Below are 20,866 nucleotides of genomic sequence, written 5' to 3'. Positions count from 1 at the left end.
AAATTTTATCTGAATTAGCATTTTTTTATAAGAAAAGGAATTTTGAATTAGCATCTCTTAGGGTCTGTTTGGTTCAAAATAGGGGGAGGGGAGGTGAGGTATTTTTATAGAGGGGAGGGAAGGGTAGGGGAGGGAAATTTTTTAATTACATATGTGTTTGGTTCAAAAGAGGGGAGGAGGGGAGATGATGTATTTTAATTAAATATATGTTTGGTTCACAAGGGGAGGGGAGGTATTTTAAAAGCAATTTACTTTTTTACCCTTAAAATCTTATAAAACTCATATTTTTAAAACTAATATCTCTTTGATCAATACAGACACATATATATTATTAGTAATTTGCTTGCTTAAGGAAGACAGCCTCCCATTTGCTATCTCCTTGCCTCAAGGATCTTATCATCGTTCCATCCAATCCCTTCTTTCTTTTTAACATAAACGCAAGTGATTATGTATGTACAGGATCTTTTTAACATAAACGCAAATTTGAGTAATATGTATGTACAGGAAAACGTCATATATATAAACGCAAGTGATTATAAAAAACATGATACATATATGCATATATACAAATAGATATATAAACGCAAGTGATTATAAAAAAAAAATACATACTTGATGAGCAGCAACGACACCACATAGAAATAGAGGTAGACAAGGAGTACATAGAATACAAAATACAGACAACAAAGACCTAATAATAAAAATGGTAATAAGAATAATATTGGAATTCTAAAATATATTAAGGATAATTTTGTCAGTTTAATAAACTTTAAAAAAGCTTCCCTCCCCTCCCCTCCAAATCTCCCCAATTTAGGGGGAAGCAAAAATTGAGTTATGAGGGATTCTACTCACCTCCCCTCCCCTCGTATCCCCTCCTAAAAATTGAACCAAACACAAAAAAATTAAAATATTACCTCCCCTCCCCTTCAAATTCCCCGAACCAAACAGACCCTTAAAGACTTAAACTATACCAGGGGGAATGTTGAATAACAAAGAACACAATGATTAGATTAGCAACATAAAGTACTTGCTTAGACAGAAAATGACAAAACAAACAAAACAATATACTCTAACTTTTATGCAGCTCACCTCACATGCAAGTACAAATATAGTTCAATTTCAATACATCATAGTAAGAATTCAACTTGCATTTTGATCATGAAAGTATATATGATGTAATAATAATCCTAGTTGCGGTCTTTATAAAAAAACAAATCGCAGTTGTAAAATCAAATGAAAACCCACTTTGAAGTTTTACCATTGACAAAATTATTAGTGATTTTTGCTTGTTACTTCAATTTATTTAATAATTTAATAATTTTATGTTTATTTTTTTTAACAGCAATTTTATGTTTAATTACCGTAGAGGCCCTCAAGTTATTCAATAATTTGATTTCAAAAAAATAAATAATTCAATAATTTTTAAATAAATTTTGAATAAAAAAAAATTATCGTTAAATTTTATAATTTATCCATAATTTCAACACAAGAGCTTTTAATGAATTTGAAGTTTATGATTGATGGGCAATATAAAAGCAACTTTCATTAATAATATTATGAATAAAAAATTTAGTTTTTTAAACTTAATTTTTTATTTTCTTAAACTTTGTAATAATTTAAAATTAATAACTCTTTTTTTTATTCTTGTTAATTAAATAAATATATATTTGAGTAGGTTGACGGTGGTGGTGTAGTAGCAATGCAATCGAAGCGAATCGGAGTTAAAGGGTTTAACACAACAGAGTGAAAAGCGAGAAAAGAGAGAAATATCAAAAAATGGCTTCATCGAAGAGTGGAAGAGAAACAGCAATGACTCTTGAGAGGATGAGCGTTGAACAGTTGAAAGCAGTTAAAGAACAAGCTGATATGGAAGTTAATCTTCTTCAAGACAGTCTCACTAATATCGGCACCGCCACCACTCGTCTTGAAATCGCCACCACCGCTCTCAACGATCTCTCTCTCCGTTCTCTCGGTAGTAAAATTCTTGTTCCTCTTACCGCTTCTCTTTACGTTCCTGCTACTCTTCAAGATCCTCATCATGTTCTCGTTGATATCGGAACTGGTTATTTCGTTGAGGTTCGAGATCTTTCCTCTTATACTGTTAATTATATGATTTATGATTAATTAATTAATTAGATCTGGATTATCTATGCGTCTTTTTCATTTGCCTGATTCTTCGTGTGAGATTGTGATTATTATTATTATTCTGCAATGATTTGTTAGGGTTAAGAAATATTATCGTTTTTTTAATTTGATTTAATTGTTGTGTTTTCATGCTGGAATACAGAAAACGATGCCTGAAGGAAAAGATTATTGTGAACGCAAAATCAGTTTACTCAAATCTAACTTCGATCAACTTGTTGAGGTAACTTAACTTTAACATACTCCTCTTGTTCTAAATTTGAATTTGATCTATGTATTTGCGCTCGTTGTTTTCTATGTCATGCCATTCTCTATGGCCTGTTTGGATAAACTATTTATTTGCAGCTTATAGCACAAAAGCTTATCATAAGCTATATAGGAGAACTTATGAAAATAAGCTGAAACAAACTTATGAAAATTGTCGTAAGTTATTTTCATAAGTTCTCCTAAACAGTCTCACAAACTTATAACAGTAGATAAACTCAAATAAGACGACCAAAATAGGGCCTAAATGTCGTTTGTTCTCAAACAGTTTGATAGTTTTATACCAAATGTGGTTATTCTATTGTGGAGAGTGCATATACTAATAAATAACACTTATTTTAAACTCTGATTGTTAATCTGTGTAGGAAATTAGCTGAGCAGTTTTCTGCCTTCTATTTTCAGCCAAACTGGCTTTATAATGAAACTGTGATTAAGAAGAATTCATGTTTTAATTAAAAATGCAGGTTGCATCCAAAAAGAAAAATGTTGCAGATGAAGCTGGAGTTATTTTACAGGCAAAGTTGAAGCAATTAGCATCTTCATCCTAATGGTAGCTGCATAGCTGGTATAGAAATCAATTGTTTTCTTTCAATGCATTGTACCATAGGAAATCATTACTAGTGGTGTTAGAGTTGGTGATGTTATATGTTGTTTAAACCTTTTATTGAAAATAACTCCTTTTTTGTTGTGATGCCTCGAAACATTAGTTTGAAACTTTTGGAACTGTATTTAGGAAATCTAGTCAACCAATGCCAATTGAAATTTAATGATTACTGAAGAAATAGGCAGTGGTCTTTCGATTATACAAGTCTTTAATCAGAGCAGGTTGTTGAGCAATCCTCACCTTCTGGCTTTAGGGAGGGACCCTTTGATTGTTGAGCACTACACACTCAAAGTCACCATGTCTTTTTCTTTTTAAAGTTATGGAATTCATTTTTGAAGCTCTCTTTATTGGTGTTTACCGCATAATATTTTAGGCATGTTCTCATTTCATCATTTGATGTTAGTCTCATGAGAAGGGTGCTCTTGTAACTTATTATCCTCCCCCTCACCTTTCTATGTCGGTTGGAATAATGCAAGAGGGTATTAAGGTGTTCATGAGGGTATAATGGATGCTAATGAGTAATGCCTAGGATTAAAATGTAATAGATTTTTGCTATAACTTTTAATTTTACTACAGCTACTACTTGTTATTGATAAGAGAGGATTGTTTACATGATTGTTGAGCACTACACACTCAAAGTCACCATGTCTTTTTCTTTTTAAAGTTATGGAATTCATTTTTGAAGCTCTCTTTATTGGTGTTTACCGCATAATATTTTAGGCATGTTCTCATTTCATCATTTGATGTTAGTCTCATGAGAAGGGTGCTCTTGTAACTTATTATCCTCCCCCTCACCTTTCTATGTCGGTTGGAATAATGCAAGAGGGTATTAAGGTGTTCATGAGGGTATAATGGATGCTAATGAGTAATGCCTAGGATTAAAATGTAATAGATTTTTGCTATAACTTTTAATTTTACTACAGCTACTACTTGTTATTGATAAGAGAGGATTGTTTACATGATTCTTGTGTAAATTAAAACAAAATGTTAAGATCTAAAGAGTGTTATTATACATGATTCTTGTGTAAAATAAAAAAGGAAAATTGAAATAAGTTAGGTAGCTTGCTTAGAAAAAACACAAAGGTAGTAAACAAAGCTCAATCAATAACAAGTGGAAAGAGGTTTCTATTATTCTATATGTTGGCTAAAATTACAGAACGAAAAACAAGACACTTGATTGAATCCAGTGAAGCACATTAGGTATCAGGATGGAAAAGGGAAAAGTCTTGGTCATGGAGCAAGTTATCAAACATATATGGTTGAATAATTTGTCTAATGTTATAATGCAAGTACTAAGTAATGTAATGGACATCGTTTGATCTCAGACAAACTCAACGCCAAAGTGGATATCGGTTTTCTCTCCTTTTTGTACCGGTTTCACTGGTATTTTGAGCTAAACCACAGTTCTGTTTTTATTTTTCTAAAACCATGGAAAACAGGTCACAAGATCATCCTTTTTACTTGTATAAATGAGAGTTGTGCTTGAGCATTCTGGCTATTTATTACCTTTCAAACTCCCACTGATACCAAAAAATAAAATAAAAGCCACATACAATATTTTCATGCTACCTTTGTAACTATAAAATGAGCAATAGTCCCACAGTTTTACCTTCGTGCTTCATGCGTCTCGGTCTCACTACTAAATTGCACGCAATTTTTCTCGCTTTCCAGTAGTGATTTATTATTCTACGTCTTTTTTGCATTATCCTGTGTGATGATGATAATTTTGTGTTGTTGTGATGGTATGAATAAAGTTTGATTTCCGATAGATGAGTTTGATTCATATGCGATCCACTGCAAATCATGATATCCGAGTTTGATCCTGATCTAAGAATGAAACTCAATCTTTAAGTATTTAAAGTACAATATTAAAAATATAGGGAAGGATTTTAAAGCCGAAAATAGAAGGAAGAAATAGTTTGCTTTGAGCTTTATTGCAAGAATGTTGCCTACAAAAACAAAACATTTGAAGTGAGGTGTGGCGCTAGGCTTGTGGGATTAACAAGATGAGAGGGATACTGTTAGAAAGGGGTTGTTGCTGGTGAAGATGGATTTTGTTGTGGGGGAAGAAGCTTTTTTTGTTCTTTGGTTTAAAGTATGAGTGAATTTTGGGGGAAATAGGATTTTTATGTTGACTATGAAAAAGTTTCTTGATTTTGATTTTTTGAATTCTTGGTGTGAATGAATGTGAAATTTTTGGATTGAGGTGTTGGAGAAGATGGAATAATTAGGGTGCTGAAGAATAAAACATCACAATGGCGCATTTATATGGCACTTCTGTTATCCTTCCTAATCAACAAAAAATTAATAACAAGGACCAAACTGGCAAAGGGTGAAAACACCGGGGAGAAAAAAAGAATATAATAATAGAGATCAATATTGAAAAGTCACATATTTGTAAGGGTCTCAAACATTTATTTAACCCTATTATTATTTATGGAGAATGATACCACAGTTACCATCCATTATTCAAACTTTAGCCGACTTCCTAATCTTCCTCTTCCTAGCTCCTATCCCACTCTTGCTCAGCATCAATGATAATGATATTGTATTGTTTTAAAAAAAAATTGATATTGATATTGTACAATTATTACGTGTACAGTAGTAAACCACCATTAACCATGAAGTCCATCAACAACATAATTTACCTTTATCACTTTGTTAATCGATGAATCTGAAAAGCAGTTTTTTGAAAAGCAGTTTCAAATATAAGCAAAAGACCGCTTTTCATATTCATTGAATGATTAATGAATCTGAAAAGCAGTTTTTTGCTTATACTTAAAGCTAGAGAGAGTATTAACATGGATAATGGATAAACCCAAATCATTCATTTGTCAACAAATGAAGATTCTGCAAGATCAATGGCACGTGCAAGTCCTGCAGCTTTGTTCTCACATTCTCTTTGCTCGTCGGCTGGATCACTGTCAGCCACAATTCCCGCTCCTGCCTGGAGATGGGCAATCCATTCTCTGCGTTTGTTCACATCCTTATAGGAGTACATTGTATCAAAGCGAGTATCAGTGGGGAAAACTATTGTCCTCAACGCGAGGGCAATGTCCATATCACCAGAAAAAGATATGCCTCCAAAACCGCCACTATATGGCCCACGTCTTGCAACTTCCAACTGATCAATCAACTCCATGGCTTTCACCTGTTTTACAGCACAGCTGATGAGAACTATTTATGAACAAAGAAATCAAACAAAGACTGAATCTAGCAGAATGCTTAGGGACAAGTGTAATTGATAACCTCTAGCTCCACCTTTTTTCTTAACAATCCCCATTTATCCAACACAATAGATTTCAGAACTGAAGGGAAGTGCTGATGATATCAGAAACTACACAAGGAAGAAGAGCCAATAAAAAAATGTAGGTTATAATTTACCTTTGGTGCTCCGCTAACTGTACCGACAGGTAATGCAGCCCGCAATGCATCCCAGCTTGTTAAGCCATCTAATAACTCCCCAGTGACCTGCAAAGACAGGCACAATTTTTTATTATCCAAAGATAAGCTTTTGAACTAAATGGAGTCCAGTAAAATTAGAAGGGACTAGAGCTCACTAGCTTCCATATTATTCTAGTTTCTGGCTGCAATAGTGGAAATTGCAAGGTAAATGAAAATTTATATAGTTGAAAATATGAAAATTTAAGGAAAGAGTATATATACACGTACACCTATTTATTTATTCTAAATTATCATTATAATTTGCATTAAAGAACTTACGGTAGAGCTTATATGCATAACGTGGGAATACCGCTCAATGTTCATAAGTTTTTCAACTTGAACAGAACCGGGTTTGGAGACCTGCATATCAGCACAACAATGGTTACAACATAAAAAAAAAGCATTAAGCAGCTCACACAATCTCCTAAAAGTATAACACAGTTAGGATCATACATAACCAAACAGTGAAGCAGCTATGGAATGCATATCAACACAGCATATATGCAATTATACGATAGTTACCATTATGAACTTTTGACTCCTTCAAGGTGCATTCTATTGAACTTTGGCTATGTACCTATCAAACAATGACCTTTGTCGTCCAAAAGCCTATTGATAAAATTCCTTTTTTATTGTAAAAATCAAGATCTTGTGTTGAAGATAAATACTCTGATATTATCTAATTTATATATTATATTTGAGAGGCATTTTATGAAAATTAAGAAAAGGAAATTATCATGCATCAATCAATCTTATAAAGTCTAAATGATTTACATCGGCATTTCGTGGAGTTTGATGAAACTATCCTAAAGGGTCAACAAATCACCCTAGAAGACGAATATTGCACACTAAAAAATTCAGTGGTGAATAATTAATATATCTTAGAGCTAACAAAAACATGTCAGAACAACCCTAAGGGGCTTTCAGGGGGGAGGGGGGGCATACCTCTCATTCAAGATAAATAAACACGACTAAACAATTTAAGCAGCCAAATGGGATGGCCGAAAATATAGATAGTAAACAGTAAAGGTAAGCTCTATATAGGTTAATATCAAACATCAAATTAGATATGTGATATAATGAGAAGAACCACTCTTGATCATAAATCCTGCACATGTGCTCAGAATCAGAACACAGACAGTAACCTTTTAAAGCGACCATTTAAGGAATTTTTGACCATCCATGTAAGATCCAATGGTCAAGAAATGTTATTCTCACGTCTCAGTCTCACAGTAAAACACTCCACTGACATAATACACTACCAATATGTATGTGTATGAGTACACTAATTTTTGGCAGCGTTTGTGAGCCGCAACGAATTTCAGTTATGAATGGTTTAAGAGTCTGAAAGTAATGTTAACTATTATTCGTGTGAGGCGGTCTTTCATTTTCATCTCTTTTCATGACATTTTTGTTTGGATTTAGATCCAGTGTTTCAAACGAACCTTTATAAAGCAACAGTTTTCTACAAAATAAACAGATAATAAGCCTAGAATTGAAAACAATCTACCTTTCCAACATCGTTTCTCCCCAAATCAACTAGCATTCTGTGCTCTGCGCATTGTTTTTCATCATTCAAAAGATCTTTCTCCAACATTATATCTTCTTTTGGTGTTTTCCCTCTTCTAACAGTCCCAGCAAGGGGCCTATTGGTGATTTTTCCCTGCCAACAAAGATATGAAATGGCTATTAAAATTTGTTGGATCTAGAATGATATTCATAATGTTAATGAGATGCCTAGTAAAATGGAAGATATTTTAAAAAGGGGCAATGAACAAGAACAGGGCCAACTATAAGTCTATAATCATACGAAAATTATTGATATGCTGGGACAAAAATTTAAATGATAAAGCCTATTCTTTGTTAATTGTTGCACAAGGTTACCTTCTTCACCCGTGTAAGTATTTCTGGACTTGAAGCAACCAATATACTCCCTCTGGCCTAACACCAGTATGTATTTCAACAAGTTAAACTTTGAATGCATACTTGGAAAAGAAAAAAAAAACTAAATCAGGCGAAATTGGCAAACCTGCAAATAAGTCATGTATGGACTAGGATTAACAATTCTCAAAGCTCTGTAGACTTCAAAAGGGTCTGCAAATGTTCGGCGCTCAAACCGTTGACTTAAGACAATTTGAAAAATGTCACCAGCAAGTATGTGCTCTTTAGCCTGCAATACCGCGTTCATGTATTCCTCATTTGTCATGTTTGACAGCTCCAGTTTAGGACCAAAGAGACGAGTGAATAACTCTATTGAACCTGCAGGCAGCCTTGGGCTGAAATTGAAAACTATAATGTAGATACAGAAATGAAACTGAACAACCATTGAATTGAAATGTCAAACCAATATATAAAATGGGAAAAAACAGTTTACTCACGTTATTATATCATGCACCCTAGATACTAGTGTTTCCAGCCTGTCCATTCCATCATTGAGGGCTTCCTCAGCAGAAGAATATCGATCTAACCGAACCCAATGAATCACATATGCTTTCTGGGTTAAACAAAATCAAATAAAAAAATTGAAATATTCTTCAGGACCAAAATGGTAAATGCTCTCAGATAATAGTATAATCAGTATTAATATCTGCCAATTGTTTGGCATCATGACTTTCATATTCAACATCTTTTTTAGGGAATTCATACTAAACATGTTGATAGCAATAGTTAACATTTGAAATGTGTTAATTTATGTCAGTTCACAAGTTTAGATAAATTGTCTTTGTTTTTTCAGCTGAATGACCAGTTACTTGTGTAGCGCACGCGCGCGCACACACACACACACACAGTAGGAGAGAATGAAACATGCCACTCAACTGTCTACCAACAAGTATTATTATCCTGAATATGTTAAATAAGTCATGTATTGAAGCAGAACCTTTTTTTTTTTTGACAAAATGAAGCAGAACTTTCTTGAATATAAAACAAGCAAGCAAACTTATTTGGATAGCACATGATAAATACAAAAGTACCTTTTCAACATGATCAAACACGATCACATTATCATAAAGGCCCAGATGAACATCAGGAAGGCCTCTGTCATCAAAGGGGGCATTAGCAAAGGGAAGTTTCTTCTTTTCTACATAGCGCATTGTATCATACGAGAAATAACCTACCCAACCACCTGCAAAAAGAAAACGGCACCCAGTCAAACACAACATGAAATTTATAATAAAATCGTTCAGGTCCATCCATCAAATATTCATTTTCTTCTCAAAAGTTGAAGTGAACAAAAATCTGCTCTAGACGAAGAAAGTAATATGGAATATTTCATTTTTAATTTGGCATGTGAAGGTTCACTTAGAAGTTGAAAATAAAAAATCAAATATAACCAGTATTCACTTTGTGAATGTATAGTCCACTCATTGCACTCAACATTAAATAAAAAATAAAAAGGAAAGAAAGGAAGTGAGCAAAGCATGACCAGTAAATCCGGCTTTTCATACACTACAAAATTTTAAGGTCAAATTCTACTTAGGATCACTGTTGATAGGTGGTCCACTGTAGTCGAGTATTTGAAAATCATTCGAAACTCCAATGACATCAGACACCGTCCTGAAATTAGAAGTTCACAATTCCATTCGTCACAACTAAGATAGTAACTTGATCGGTTCCTGTTTGTCAAAAACAAGGGAAAACAAATGTGTGTGCCTCAAAACTCAACCTATATTCAGTTTTCTTTATTTTTATCGAACTAACATCAATCAAATCACTGTCTAAAGTCTCGACTATATATAAAAACGAGAAGGATTGTGAGCTTCTACTTCTATGATGTGTCATTAATCATCATTAGTGTTTGGGGTGATTTTCAAGTACCAGTCCACCATATTGAACCCATCAACTTCAAGACATGCATGCTCGCATACACACACACACACACACACGGAAGCGCAACAAACAGAAATATCATGGCATTATAAGATTATACAATAAATATCAACTAGTAGTTCATTTCAAATACCGCAAAACGCTTCAGGAAGATCATCGATAAGTTGAGGCGTCCATTTCTCCATGATCCTACGAGGAATCACCAACGGATCAACCACAATCTCCTCTGTCTTTCGCCCTTCCTCATGATCCATTATAGTAACCATATTTTCTTTTGCCACAATTTCCATACAAGGCTGAGCTCCCACCACACTATACCTTCCCTAACACAATCAACACAAAACAAATCACATTTTCGCAACAAAATCATAAAAATAAAACCACTAAGAAGTAGCTTACAGTACTAGAAATCTGAAGACCAGGTTCAGCTGATTCAAATAAAAAGCTAGGAGCATCTCTTTCATCTTCTTTAACCAAACACCGGTAAGCAAGAACCGGAGTGAGATGATCGGAGAATATGCAACGGTATAGAGGAATCACATTTCCTTTCTTAGAAGCTTCTAGAAACTTATCTGCATTATCAACTGAACCAAAAAAAAAAACCGTTTCAAACATCAATAAAAAAAATAATAAACTGTGAATGCTGAATGAAGTGAGAGAGTAATAACCTAGAGGAAGAGACTGAGCGGCGCATTTGATCGGACGGTAGTTGGACTTGGATCTGGAAAGTGAGATGGTTGGGAAAGTAAGAGTTGACAGGGATAGAGCTTCCATCATCATCACCGTTCAGCGCCGCAAGTGTACTGTTACAGTGTTCGCAGTGAATGAATTTTCGAATTTGAAAGTGTTCGCAGTGTACGGTTACAGTGTTCGCATTGAAACTGAATGAATATTTTGTTTGTCCTGAAAAGGAAAAGGTATTTATAGAGTTAGTTGGTTGACAAGTGAAGTTGCGGCGCCGGCGGTGATAATGCTGCACGTGCGTGCGCCACCGCAAACACTGTTTAATTTGGTTTTGGGCTGGGCTATCCGTTAGGTTTTGGGAGATCTTATTTGCACCCTCAATATTTTCTACTACTGAAAATGAGGTTGTTAGTTTTAACATTAAAGATGCTCTGATATAGGTGGTCAATATCTTTTATTTTCTCATTTTTGAAAAAACAGGACACCATATGATATCATTTACTTTATGGGTGTGTTTGATCTGAAAAAGAATAGTTACTAGATAAAACAGTACTGGACAAGTGACTGACTGAGTTATAGGACAACTTTTTATATTGTACTCTGTTTGATGATCAGTGCACAAGACAAGAAAAAAATACAAAAATTACTGTAATACCCTTTCCTCCCTCGTAATATCAAGCTCTCACTCACTTTCTTCCTCTTTGATATCGCGTCCACTTACTCAGGTTCCGTTGTTTTAACGATATTGGGAAAGTTGGGTCAAGAATTTTTCTCGTTGGTTTTGATGTTTGGTTTTGATTATGTGTTTTAAACGGATTTTGGAGTTTCCCATTATCCGGTTTATGCTTTTATATCAATTGGGTTTCATAAAGTTTTAATCTTTTGAATATTGTTTCATGAATTTGTGTGTATAGTGATAGACATGAATTGCAGTGCACTGAGTAACATATAAGATTGCAATGAAAAAAAGGGAGCATATGGGTTTGGAGAATAAAAAGAAGGAAGAGGACAATTATCAGCTGGACAAAAAGCGTATTTTCATTTATTTGTCCGCTGGACAAAAAGTTGTCCCCCACTTTAGTGGGTAACAAAAAAGTAGACAGTTGTCCTCTCCTCCGTGATTTTTTTTGTGCTGTTCTTTTTTTCTTTTTTAAATCAAACGCTAGACAACTATTTTTGTTCTGTCATATCCCTTATTTTTTTTGCAAATCAAACGCACCCTATACCTTCTCATTGATCATAATTCACTTTCACTTCTTTTCACTTTAAAATAAAACGAGTAAATGATGATCTATTTATCGGAATTTACCATTAAAACATGCAAATCAAGTTAATAGTAAGTTATTGAGAGAAGACGGAAAACATATTTAAAAAATTATCATTGTTTTCGAGCTTAAAAATATTGTATTTAATACATCTATGTTCTATGCATTTGTATTTTCACTTCTAATCATGATCTCGTTTCTTCAATACATTGTATGAATGTCTTCATCTATCCAAAATGAGTTTAGAAAAATCATACTAATACTAAATAATATACAAGTATATTATATGATTATATTATATGTAAGAGTCAAGAGTTCAACTTTTTATCTCTTAGATCAATTCATTGCTAGTGGTACCTATTTATCTATTTATAATTAAATTTATGATACTTAAACAATTTACTAGACATTATTAAAATATAAACATAAAGATATAAAATCTATAATTTCATCTGAATAAAATGTATGTTATCCGTGACTTGAATATATAAAAAATAGTTGTATAGCTTCCTATATGTCAATTGTCATTATCCATTTTCAAATAACCAATTTATTAATTTAATGATCTATAAATATAAACTTCCATATATGCAATTTTTAAATTAAAGAAAAAATGAATAAGTTAAAAAAAAATGAAAACATGGTAGTAGGAAAATCAGAGGTGCTAATAATAGCACCCTTTGATTATTTTATTTTTCTCCATTAATTTGGGCTTTAGTTAGTTATTATTAATAATTAATTAATAACCACAAATATATTCCCGGGCTTCTACGACGTCGTTTTGGTGCGGAATGAAAAGGGATTTTTTTATTCTATAAACCCAAAAGCAAAACACCTTTCGGCGTTTGCTACTAAACCTCTCCGCTCAACCTACGACGGCTCAGTCGTCTGTTCTCCGGAACCACCGCATTTTAGTTCATACGAACGCTTTCATTGAAACTACTACTCATTGCAAAAATTCGTTTCATTATAATACAGTGATTCTACTTTTTTGGCGCCGCCACTAAAACCCTTTCACGCTATTGATTAACGAAAGTTTGCGAATTTCGTAGTATTTATTCCTCTTTTAAGTGTTTTGTGGATTCCTTTTGCGAGTGTTATTGCGTTGAAGGTGTTCAGAGAATAATTGAGTACTAATAATGGCCGCATGGTCTTCTAGAAAGTTGCTCAGAGATGTTTTTCTCAAAAGGGGAGTTTTGAATCGATTTTCAAGTGGTAGAGGTTTTTCTTCTGCACCTGAAAATGCTCCTAAGATTGGTTACTATTCCAAAAAAGTATGTGTTTTTATCCCTTTTGTTACATTATGCATTGTTTTGTTTATGTGTTTGTATTCCTTTGTTTTTGAGATTTTCAATAAAAAGTGGATTTTTACGTGTTTATCTTCCTTTGTTTTTGAGTTTTTGATCAAAATTGGATTTTTAAGGTAATTTTGGGCTTGAAAGATGGTCAATTCATTTAGCATTATGGTATTAACAAATGCAGTGAGTAATTTGGTGTGTTAATGAATCGGAAGATCTTTTAGAGATAACTTATATGTTAACATATCTAAGAACAATTATGTAGTGTGATCTAGTTATTATGACATGTTAAAGCTTTGTTTTTTAACTTCTGTGGTAGTATACTTTTGACCCAGTTTGGATTAGCTAATTGCTCATCGGAGCTTTTGATCAAAATAAATTAATGGTTCTTCATTTTATGAAATAATTCTTACAAGAGGCTTATAGGGTTTTATAATGAACTGAAATGAAAGAACTTTTGAAAAACTCAAGGTTCAAAGGTTATTTCAAGCTCGAGTAATACAATGTACTATTGTTGTTTATGAACTCAAGGCTGTTTAAGATTCTTTTAATATTCCTTTTTCTTGAAATGGTTGTTGAGAAGTTTATCTAAACTTTCTATCTTTTATTTTGAATTGCCAGGGAAGACTGTTTACAGGAGCCACGTTAGGCCTAGTTATAGCTGGTGGAGCTTATGTGAGTACTGTGGATGAAGCTACTTTCTGGTACTTCATTTGGGAGTTTGAGTGTTGTATGCATTTCGATTTGCTTCTTCAAGTGTGCTTTTAAAATATTGTTTTGTTTCTTTTTTTTTTTTTTTTCATCCGAAGGGAAAAAATCACATGTATTCAGATTCTTTCACTATATATGTAGTCTTCTACAATTTTCAAGTGATTACACTATAAAAATATTATTTATAATGCTTGATTTGAAAAATGAAATTCATACCTTTGAAATGATTGATCCAATGTTGAGCTATATTCTTTACAGTGGATGGTTATTCTCAGCAACAAAACTCGTGAATCCCTTGTTCGCTTTGATGGATGCCGAGTTTGCACACAAACTAGCGGTCTCAGCTGCAGCTCGTTGTTGGGTTCCAAGGGAGAAGAGGCCCGATCCATCAATCTTAGGGTTAGAGGTTTGGGGAAGAAAGTTTTCCAATCCAGTAGGTCTTGCTGCAGGCTTTGATAAAAACGCCGAGGCTGTGGATGGCTTACTTGGTATGGGCTTTGGCTTTGTAGAAGTTGGCTCTGTTACTCCTGTCCCTCAGGATGGCAATCCAAAGCCTCGAATGTTCAGGTTGCGAAATGAAGGGTAAGAATTTCTCATTTATTTCTTTATTCTTCTGCTCCCTTTTAATAGATTGCTTCTATTTCATCTTTTCCTTTTAATTTTTCCTATCATTTCATAACACTGCAAAAGGTTGTTGTAAGCGTGAAAGTCGTTACTTTTGATAGTTTGTACTTTTTTAAAGTTCGTCTATTTTAATCTACATTGTTCTAAGCCTATTCAATTCAATCGGCAGCGCTGTTATAAATAGATGTGGCTTTAATAGTGAGGGGATTGTTGCTGTTGCAAAACGGCTCGGTGTTCAGCATGGTAAGAGGAAACTAGATGAAACTTCTAGCACTTCAACGAATTCAAATAATGAAGTCAAACATGGTGGAAAAGCTGGCCCTGGTATTCTTGGTGTCAATCTTGGCAAGAACAAGACAAGTGAAGATGCTGCAGCAGATTATGTTCAAGGAGTACATACATTGTCCCAATTTGCTGATTATTTGGTAAGTATTCTCTTCTAATATATATCCTATAGTTATAAAAGAACATAGGCAAGATAGAAAATTAATGTGCCGCAACTTATCCTGGTATGATTGAGTGCAGGATATAAAAAAATGTTATACACCTTTTCCGTGCTTGTGACTTTCTCCACGCAATTAGATTAGATAGATATGATCAATATAGTTGGTAAACTTTCCTTGTTTGTTGTGTTTGACATGTATCTGTTGCAATTATATTTTTAATCAAAAGATATTTGCATTTCATTACATAACAAAATTTGATTTGTCACTAAATCATTTATATACTTTATACTATAGATCAATAATGAACTTTGACAATGTATGGTCCATTGGAATAAACATGCCGTGTACAACAAAACCATTTTTCTATTAGGTGAGTCGGCTACAATGGTCAAAAAGATATGCTGTAATGCCTTTCTTGAATCTGAATCTTGTTTAGCAGTTCAACATGCAATTTTTCTTGGTCTTCCTCTTCTATCTATTGGGATATTCTTTCTCTTTTTTACTACTATTTTTGATTCATTACAAATCACCTTAAGGCACGACTCTATCATCTTTTCTATTAATGGTTCATTTATAGTCCTATCTTGTTTTGTTTGAGCACTAATCTATCCAAGGCATAGATATTTGACCTCTTTTCGTCATGAAGCAAAAAATTGGCACAGAATAGAGATGATTATTTTTTCAAATTGTCAATCAAACATTAAAAGAGCCAAGTTAGAATGGCGGCAACAGCTCATCATTGATTTAACTATCGACTACTTATTCAAGTAACTCGCTCCAACCACATGAAGAATTATCTTAAAAGCTTAATCCATTAGGAGAACATCTGATGATGACTATTGCTAATATAATATCTCAAACACTTCTGAATTCCCAAGCAAATAACATTGTTTTGGCGAAGTGGTGTACCGGTGTTCTACCAATCACAACTGATTTGACTTGAGAACAAGAAATCTATCATAGGAAACTTTGATCTGAGATAGCTGGACAAAATAAAAATGCTAAAAATATCCAAGTCCATTTGGGTCTGCCCTGTTTTTGGTTTGTTTAAACGCCACTCAAAAGAAATGCTTCAGCCAATTTCTTTTAATTGAAAAAGAAAGTTCACTATGGATTGAAGATGGAAATCTGCCATGGGAGGGATTCCACATCCTTCAAAACATGGTGTGGGCGAAACGATTGCTCAAGTTCTCTTTGATTATCAATAGATGTCTGTTTCAAGAATTCAAGGGTGTTGCCATCTCTATTGTCCATGGCTCATTGTAACTAAATCATCCATTTTTTTTTATTTCTTTTGGATAGGAGAGATTGGAGCAAAATAGCTATTAAACGATTTTTTTAGTTTACTAGAAACATCGACATATTTTTTTAGCTCGACGGAAATTTTTTGCTTTTCCTAAAGATTCTCTCAAATAGAAATAGAGAACGAAATAACTAGAAAAAAAAAGAGATTGTTGGTTTAGCAAAGTGAGAAAATTTGTGTAGGCAATTTGCTTGTGAATTTATTATATAGAGTCAGTTTGGATAAAACCTTAAAAGAAGCACCGCGGAAAAAATATCTTTTTCAGAAGCCATCTTATTTCAAAATATCTTTTCCACTCATTAATATTTATGATCTGAGGGAATACATCTCAATTTTTCCAGAAGCCATCTTATTTAATCTCTCCATTAATATCTTAAGCTTATAAGTACAAAACTATTTAGTACTTATTTTAGGCGATTCGTTCCAGCTAAATGTTTTATCCTTTTCTAGGTGATTAATGTTTCATCACCCAATACCCCTGGCTTGCGCATGCTTCAAGGAAGAAAGCAATTGAAGGATCTTGTGAAGAAGGTAGAAATTATAATGTGAACCTTTATGTGTATGTGTATCTATCTCATGTTGATGCTCAAAATGTTGACTGTAGAAAAATTTGCTTTTCTTCTGAAGGTTCAGGCTGCACGTGATGAAATGCAATGGGGTGAGGAGGGTCCCCCTCCTTTGCTGGTAAAAATTGCACCAGATTTGTCAAAAGAAGACCTTGAAGATATTGCTGCAGTAAGCATGTTTAGAGGTTCATGTATTTTTTATCCTATCTCCATCATCTCATATGCTCTATAACAATTTATATCTGTTTGTAGGTTGCTTTGGCTCTTCACTTGGATGGATTGGTATCTCTCTACTTCACCACTAATTTAAAATTGTGGCATGACGAAAAAGCTTTAAATTGTGAAAATCTTCACTTCATTTACTCTTAATTTATTTATCCATTTATTTATTAATTATTTCTAGATTATATCAAATACAACTATTTCAAGACCCGATCCTGTCAATAAAAATCCATTGGCCTCAGAAACTGGTGGCTTGAGTGGGAAGCCTCTCTTCAATCTCTCTACCAATATCTTGAAGGAGATGTATATCTTGACAAGGGTACATTTGTTGTTTTTATATGATATTGTCATTTAGTTAAGCACTTTCATTGTTCATTAATTTCAGCATTTAATTTTAGATTTAATATGCACTTTCCAGTTCATAATGCTCTTCTTTGTCACGATTTGCTTATGCATGTTATTCACGCCTAACTAACAACATGGCTGTCAATTCATGTTTATCAGGGCAGGATTCCTTTGATCGGATGTGGGGGCATTAGCAGGTAAAAACTACACGTTTCGTCACCCATTCATTACCGTATATTAGTATTCCTCTTATCATCTAAAAATGCAAGCAAATTATACAATAATTTCTGACCCTTGTGCTATTCAGTGGCGAGGATGCGTACAAGAAAATAAGAGCTGGAGCAACTCTTGTTCAGCTTTATACAGCATTTGCTTATGGTGGACCCGCACTTATTCCTCAAATAAAGGTATCATACTATTCATACACTTTACACATGTTTCTGTAATGTATATGCATGCACCATAGTTCTCATTCTTGGATTCAATTGGTTTTAGGCTGAACTAGCTGCATGCTTGGAAAAAGATGGTTTCAAATCCATCCTTGATGCAGTTGGTGCAGATTGCAGATGAGATCGATCCGTGTTTGAATTGCTGTAAGGAAGCATAATATCATTATAGGTGTAGCAATGTTCTTTTTTTGGCCATGCCAAATTTGCATTTCTTTTGCTTTACTTTATATGTACTTTTCTCTTATTGTTATTTAATTTAAATGGGTTTGGCCACGTGTTCCGAATTGTATAAGTGAAGAGTTTTTTTTAGGCGATTTCAGGCATTTTTTGTTTTAGAGTGATGATTGTTTGGCAATAAACTGTCAAATCATTGAGAAATTCTTGTGTATCATAAACCCATAAATAATCAAATTATGGAGCATAAAGTTAAGGAGATAAACCTATCAATATGCCGTCAAGGGCTACTCTAAATTTATTTGTGTATATTCAATTTGAAGTGATGTTGTGTTGATTTTGGATTGAAATAGTATCTAATTTACTACGAGTCATATTGTTGATTGTCTTAAGGAGTTTAACGCTTGAGTTTCTTCTGTGTGTAATTGTATAGACTAGTTCTTTGAGTTGAATGAGATCGCGAGTGTCGGTTTTCTCTCAAAGGGTCATGCTGCATTTTTAGGGCTAGTTGAAAGTGACACTAACCATATAGATAAAGGTTAAATTTTTTTAAAAAAAATATATAAGAACTTGTAAAAAAAAAATCATAACAGCAAACGAATCTATAAAGAATGATTGATTTGTTTCAATTTTAAAAGGGAAAAACAATGAAGTGAAATGGAGAAAAGGCAATGTGTGTGTAGAATAATGGTGATAAAGGAATGGTAAACAGTGCTGAATATATAATGCCCATAAAGAAAGAGTATTCTTACAATAATAATAGTTTAATGATTGGACTCGACAACTAAAAAAGAAACAACAGTTTCTTGTTAGAATAGATGAGGTTGTGCCAACACTACATTTGATGGAACTATATTTGAATATCTTAGTACATTGATGTTAGTGGAACTATATTTGAATATCAAGATCTTGAGTTCAAGATTTTCATATGGAAAAAATGTGGTCGGAAGTAGAGATTCTGCTAAAGGTAAAAATCAGCGGTGATTGGTCATTGATGAAGTCGGCGATATTTTGTACATATAAAATGCTTATAGAAATAGACACCGGGAATGTAAAGAGAGTGATTTGAATCATTTTTTACCTTTTCTCTCATGCTTATTATACCTTCATTTTAGTCAATCACTCATCCGTTTCTTTCTTTTCGACTATAAAATTTGTTTACGAGTTAACCAACAGTTGAATTTAAAAATAAGAAAATATTAATAAAAGGTAGGAGAGGATCCAACAGTCCGTAAGAGTGTCAGCTTCTTATTGCGTCCCTACAATGTTATAATTTATCTATCAAAAGAAAAAGGGCAGACAAATGTTAAGGTGCAATGCACTTGTATTGTAGGCATGACAATAAAACTCATACTTGTGGGTACCTGTTTTGACAGGGAAAACTCGAGTTGACTGGGTTTGGGTTCGAGTTTGGGTTTTCCCCAATTTCAAAAGATGGGGTTGGGGCGGGTAATGGGTGCATTGATACCCACCCCGAACCCGTCGCCGAACCCGCCTCACTTATACTAAAAATTAGATTTCATCTCTTTTAAATTAAAATCACTTAAACAATCTCTTAAATTACATTCATATGTTTATTTTTTATTTTTAATTTGAGTATTAAACAAACCATTTTCTCTATTTCTTTCTTTATTTTAAAAAATATTGTTGAGAGAAAATAATTTTGGACATTTAACCATTTTTTTCTAATAAAAAAAAAATACTAAAATGCAATATAAATTCATGTGGAAAGAGGCGTAACAAGGATACCCGAAACCCGTTGGGATACCCGATCCTCGTTGGGTATGGGTTTGGGGTTATACTTTTCATCCCCGCTCGAATTTGGGATGAGTTTGGGGAAACCCGAACTTTATGGGTTTGGGTTGGGAGGGCAAAACCCGCCCCCGCCCCGCCCGATTGTCATGCCTACTTGTACCGTCCCCTTTTCATGTTCTCTCTTCACACCCCTAATAAGAAAAAAACCAGTTAATAGTGCATAATGGTGAGGATTGGAAACTGCTGTGTTGTGGAAGCTAAAAGTTCCTCCAAAAATCGAGAACTTTCACTCATTGGTGAGCATATTCTACTAGTTGGGAGTGATGGATGGTTGATGATAAGAAAAATATGGTTAAAACATTTATAAATACCATTTAATCGTATTATATTCACACATAAAAATAAATATCATTTATTAATCATTTTAAGAATATATATATATATTATTTAATTATCATTTTTTTTACATTTTTCCCCTACCTTTTATCAAACATAATTATTATATCCATCACACACTATAATTTGTATCAGTATTTTCATTGCCAGTATATGGCACTATTGGGCTACGAGAGAATATTTTGAATTTTGGTGTCATAATCAAATATTGTCTACATCTTTTCTTATTTTCCTTTTAGAAACTTTCATGTTAAATTTGTTAGGCTTTTTTTTTTTTTGACAAAAAAAAATTGTTAAATTTGTTAGGTTGATCATATGTATTAATCATATGTATTAATCATTGATG

The 20,866-nt window shown here is 33.5% G+C and overlaps 3 protein-coding genes across 3 annotated transcripts; 2 read left to right on the top strand and 1 right to left on the bottom strand.

The window, feature by feature from the left end:
• Window positions 1-1,674: 1,674 nt before the first annotated feature.
• Window positions 1,675-3,698, top strand: LOC123901457 (probable prefoldin subunit 5). Its single transcript, XM_045951632.1, has 3 exons — window positions 1,675-2,076; window positions 2,288-2,365; window positions 2,871-3,698. Exons 1-3 carry the CDS (start codon window positions 1,777-1,779, stop codon window positions 2,952-2,954), a joined length of 462 nt encoding a protein of 153 aa, XP_045807588.1. The 5' UTR covers window positions 1,675-1,776; the 3' UTR covers window positions 2,955-3,698.
• A 1,847-nt stretch (window positions 3,699-5,545) lies between these two features.
• On the bottom strand, window positions 5,546-11,376 carry LOC123901441 (anthranilate synthase alpha subunit 2, chloroplastic-like). The gene is made up of 11 exons (XM_045951631.1): window positions 10,951-11,376; window positions 10,682-10,866; window positions 10,416-10,605; window positions 9,427-9,578; window positions 8,833-8,948; window positions 8,484-8,730; window positions 8,339-8,395; window positions 7,965-8,117; window positions 6,734-6,814; window positions 6,395-6,481; window positions 5,546-6,161 (listed from the first exon to the last, which is right to left on the bottom strand). The coding sequence occupies exons 1-11, from the start codon at window positions 11,060-11,062 to the stop codon at window positions 5,838-5,840; spliced, it is 1,704 nt and encodes a 567-aa protein (XP_045807587.1). The 5' UTR covers window positions 11,063-11,376; the 3' UTR covers window positions 5,546-5,837.
• A 1,627-nt stretch (window positions 11,377-13,003) lies between these two features.
• On the top strand, window positions 13,004-18,666 carry LOC123899609 (dihydroorotate dehydrogenase (quinone), mitochondrial). Its single transcript, XM_045950783.1, has 11 exons — window positions 13,004-13,505; window positions 14,151-14,233; window positions 14,499-14,822; window positions 15,034-15,289; window positions 17,064-17,144; window positions 17,241-17,348; window positions 17,432-17,461; window positions 17,583-17,720; window positions 17,906-17,943; window positions 18,054-18,153; window positions 18,242-18,666. The coding sequence occupies exons 1-11, from the start codon at window positions 13,371-13,373 to the stop codon at window positions 18,314-18,316; spliced, it is 1,368 nt and encodes a 455-aa protein (XP_045806739.1). The 5' UTR covers window positions 13,004-13,370; the 3' UTR covers window positions 18,317-18,666.
• The last annotated feature ends 2,200 nt before the right edge of the window (window positions 18,667-20,866 follow it).

Source organism: Trifolium pratense, linkage group LG1, assembly GCF_020283565.1.
Source record: "Trifolium pratense cultivar HEN17-A07 linkage group LG1, ARS_RC_1.1, whole genome shotgun sequence".
Lineage (NCBI taxonomy): Eukaryota > Viridiplantae > Streptophyta > Magnoliopsida > Fabales > Fabaceae > Trifolium > Trifolium pratense.
This window is presented reverse-complemented; position numbering and strand designations above follow the sequence as displayed.

What these genes read in the sequence shown, in the direction of transcription:
- LOC123901457 (XM_045951632.1), top strand. Translation starts at nt 1,777, where the DNA reads ATGGCTTCATCGAAGAGTGGAAGAGAAACAGCAATGACTCTTGAGAGG. An exon ending in GAACTGGTTATTTCGTTGAG is followed by an intron (nt 2,077 to 2,287) that starts GTTCGAGATCTT and finishes GCTGGAATACAG; the next exon opens with AAAACGATGCCTGAAGGAAA. An exon ending in ACTTCGATCAACTTGTTGAG is followed by an intron (nt 2,366 to 2,870) that starts GTAACTTAACTT and finishes TTAAAAATGCAG; the next exon opens with GTTGCATCCAAAAAGAAAAA.
- LOC123901441 (XM_045951631.1), bottom strand. Translation starts at nt 11,062, where the DNA reads ATGATGATGGAAGCTCTATCCCTGTCAACTCTTACTTTCCCAACCATC. An exon ending in GTCTTCAGATTTCTAGTACT is followed by an intron (nt 10,606 to 10,681) that starts GTAAGCTACTTC and finishes TGATTGTGTTAG; the next exon opens with GGAAGGTATAGTGTGGTGGG. An exon ending in CATACATGACTTATTTGCAG is followed by an intron (nt 8,396 to 8,483) that starts GTTTGCCAATTT and finishes TACTGGTGTTAG; the next exon opens with GCCAGAGGGAGTATATTGGT.
- LOC123899609 (XM_045950783.1), top strand. Translation starts at nt 13,371, where the DNA reads ATGGCCGCATGGTCTTCTAGAAAGTTGCTCAGAGATGTTTTTCTCAAA. An exon ending in TTGGTTACTATTCCAAAAAA is followed by an intron (nt 13,506 to 14,150) that starts GTATGTGTTTTT and finishes TTGAATTGCCAG; the next exon opens with GGAAGACTGTTTACAGGAGC. An exon ending in TGAAGGATCTTGTGAAGAAG is followed by an intron (nt 17,145 to 17,240) that starts GTAGAAATTATA and finishes TTTCTTCTGAAG; the next exon opens with GTTCAGGCTGCACGTGATGA.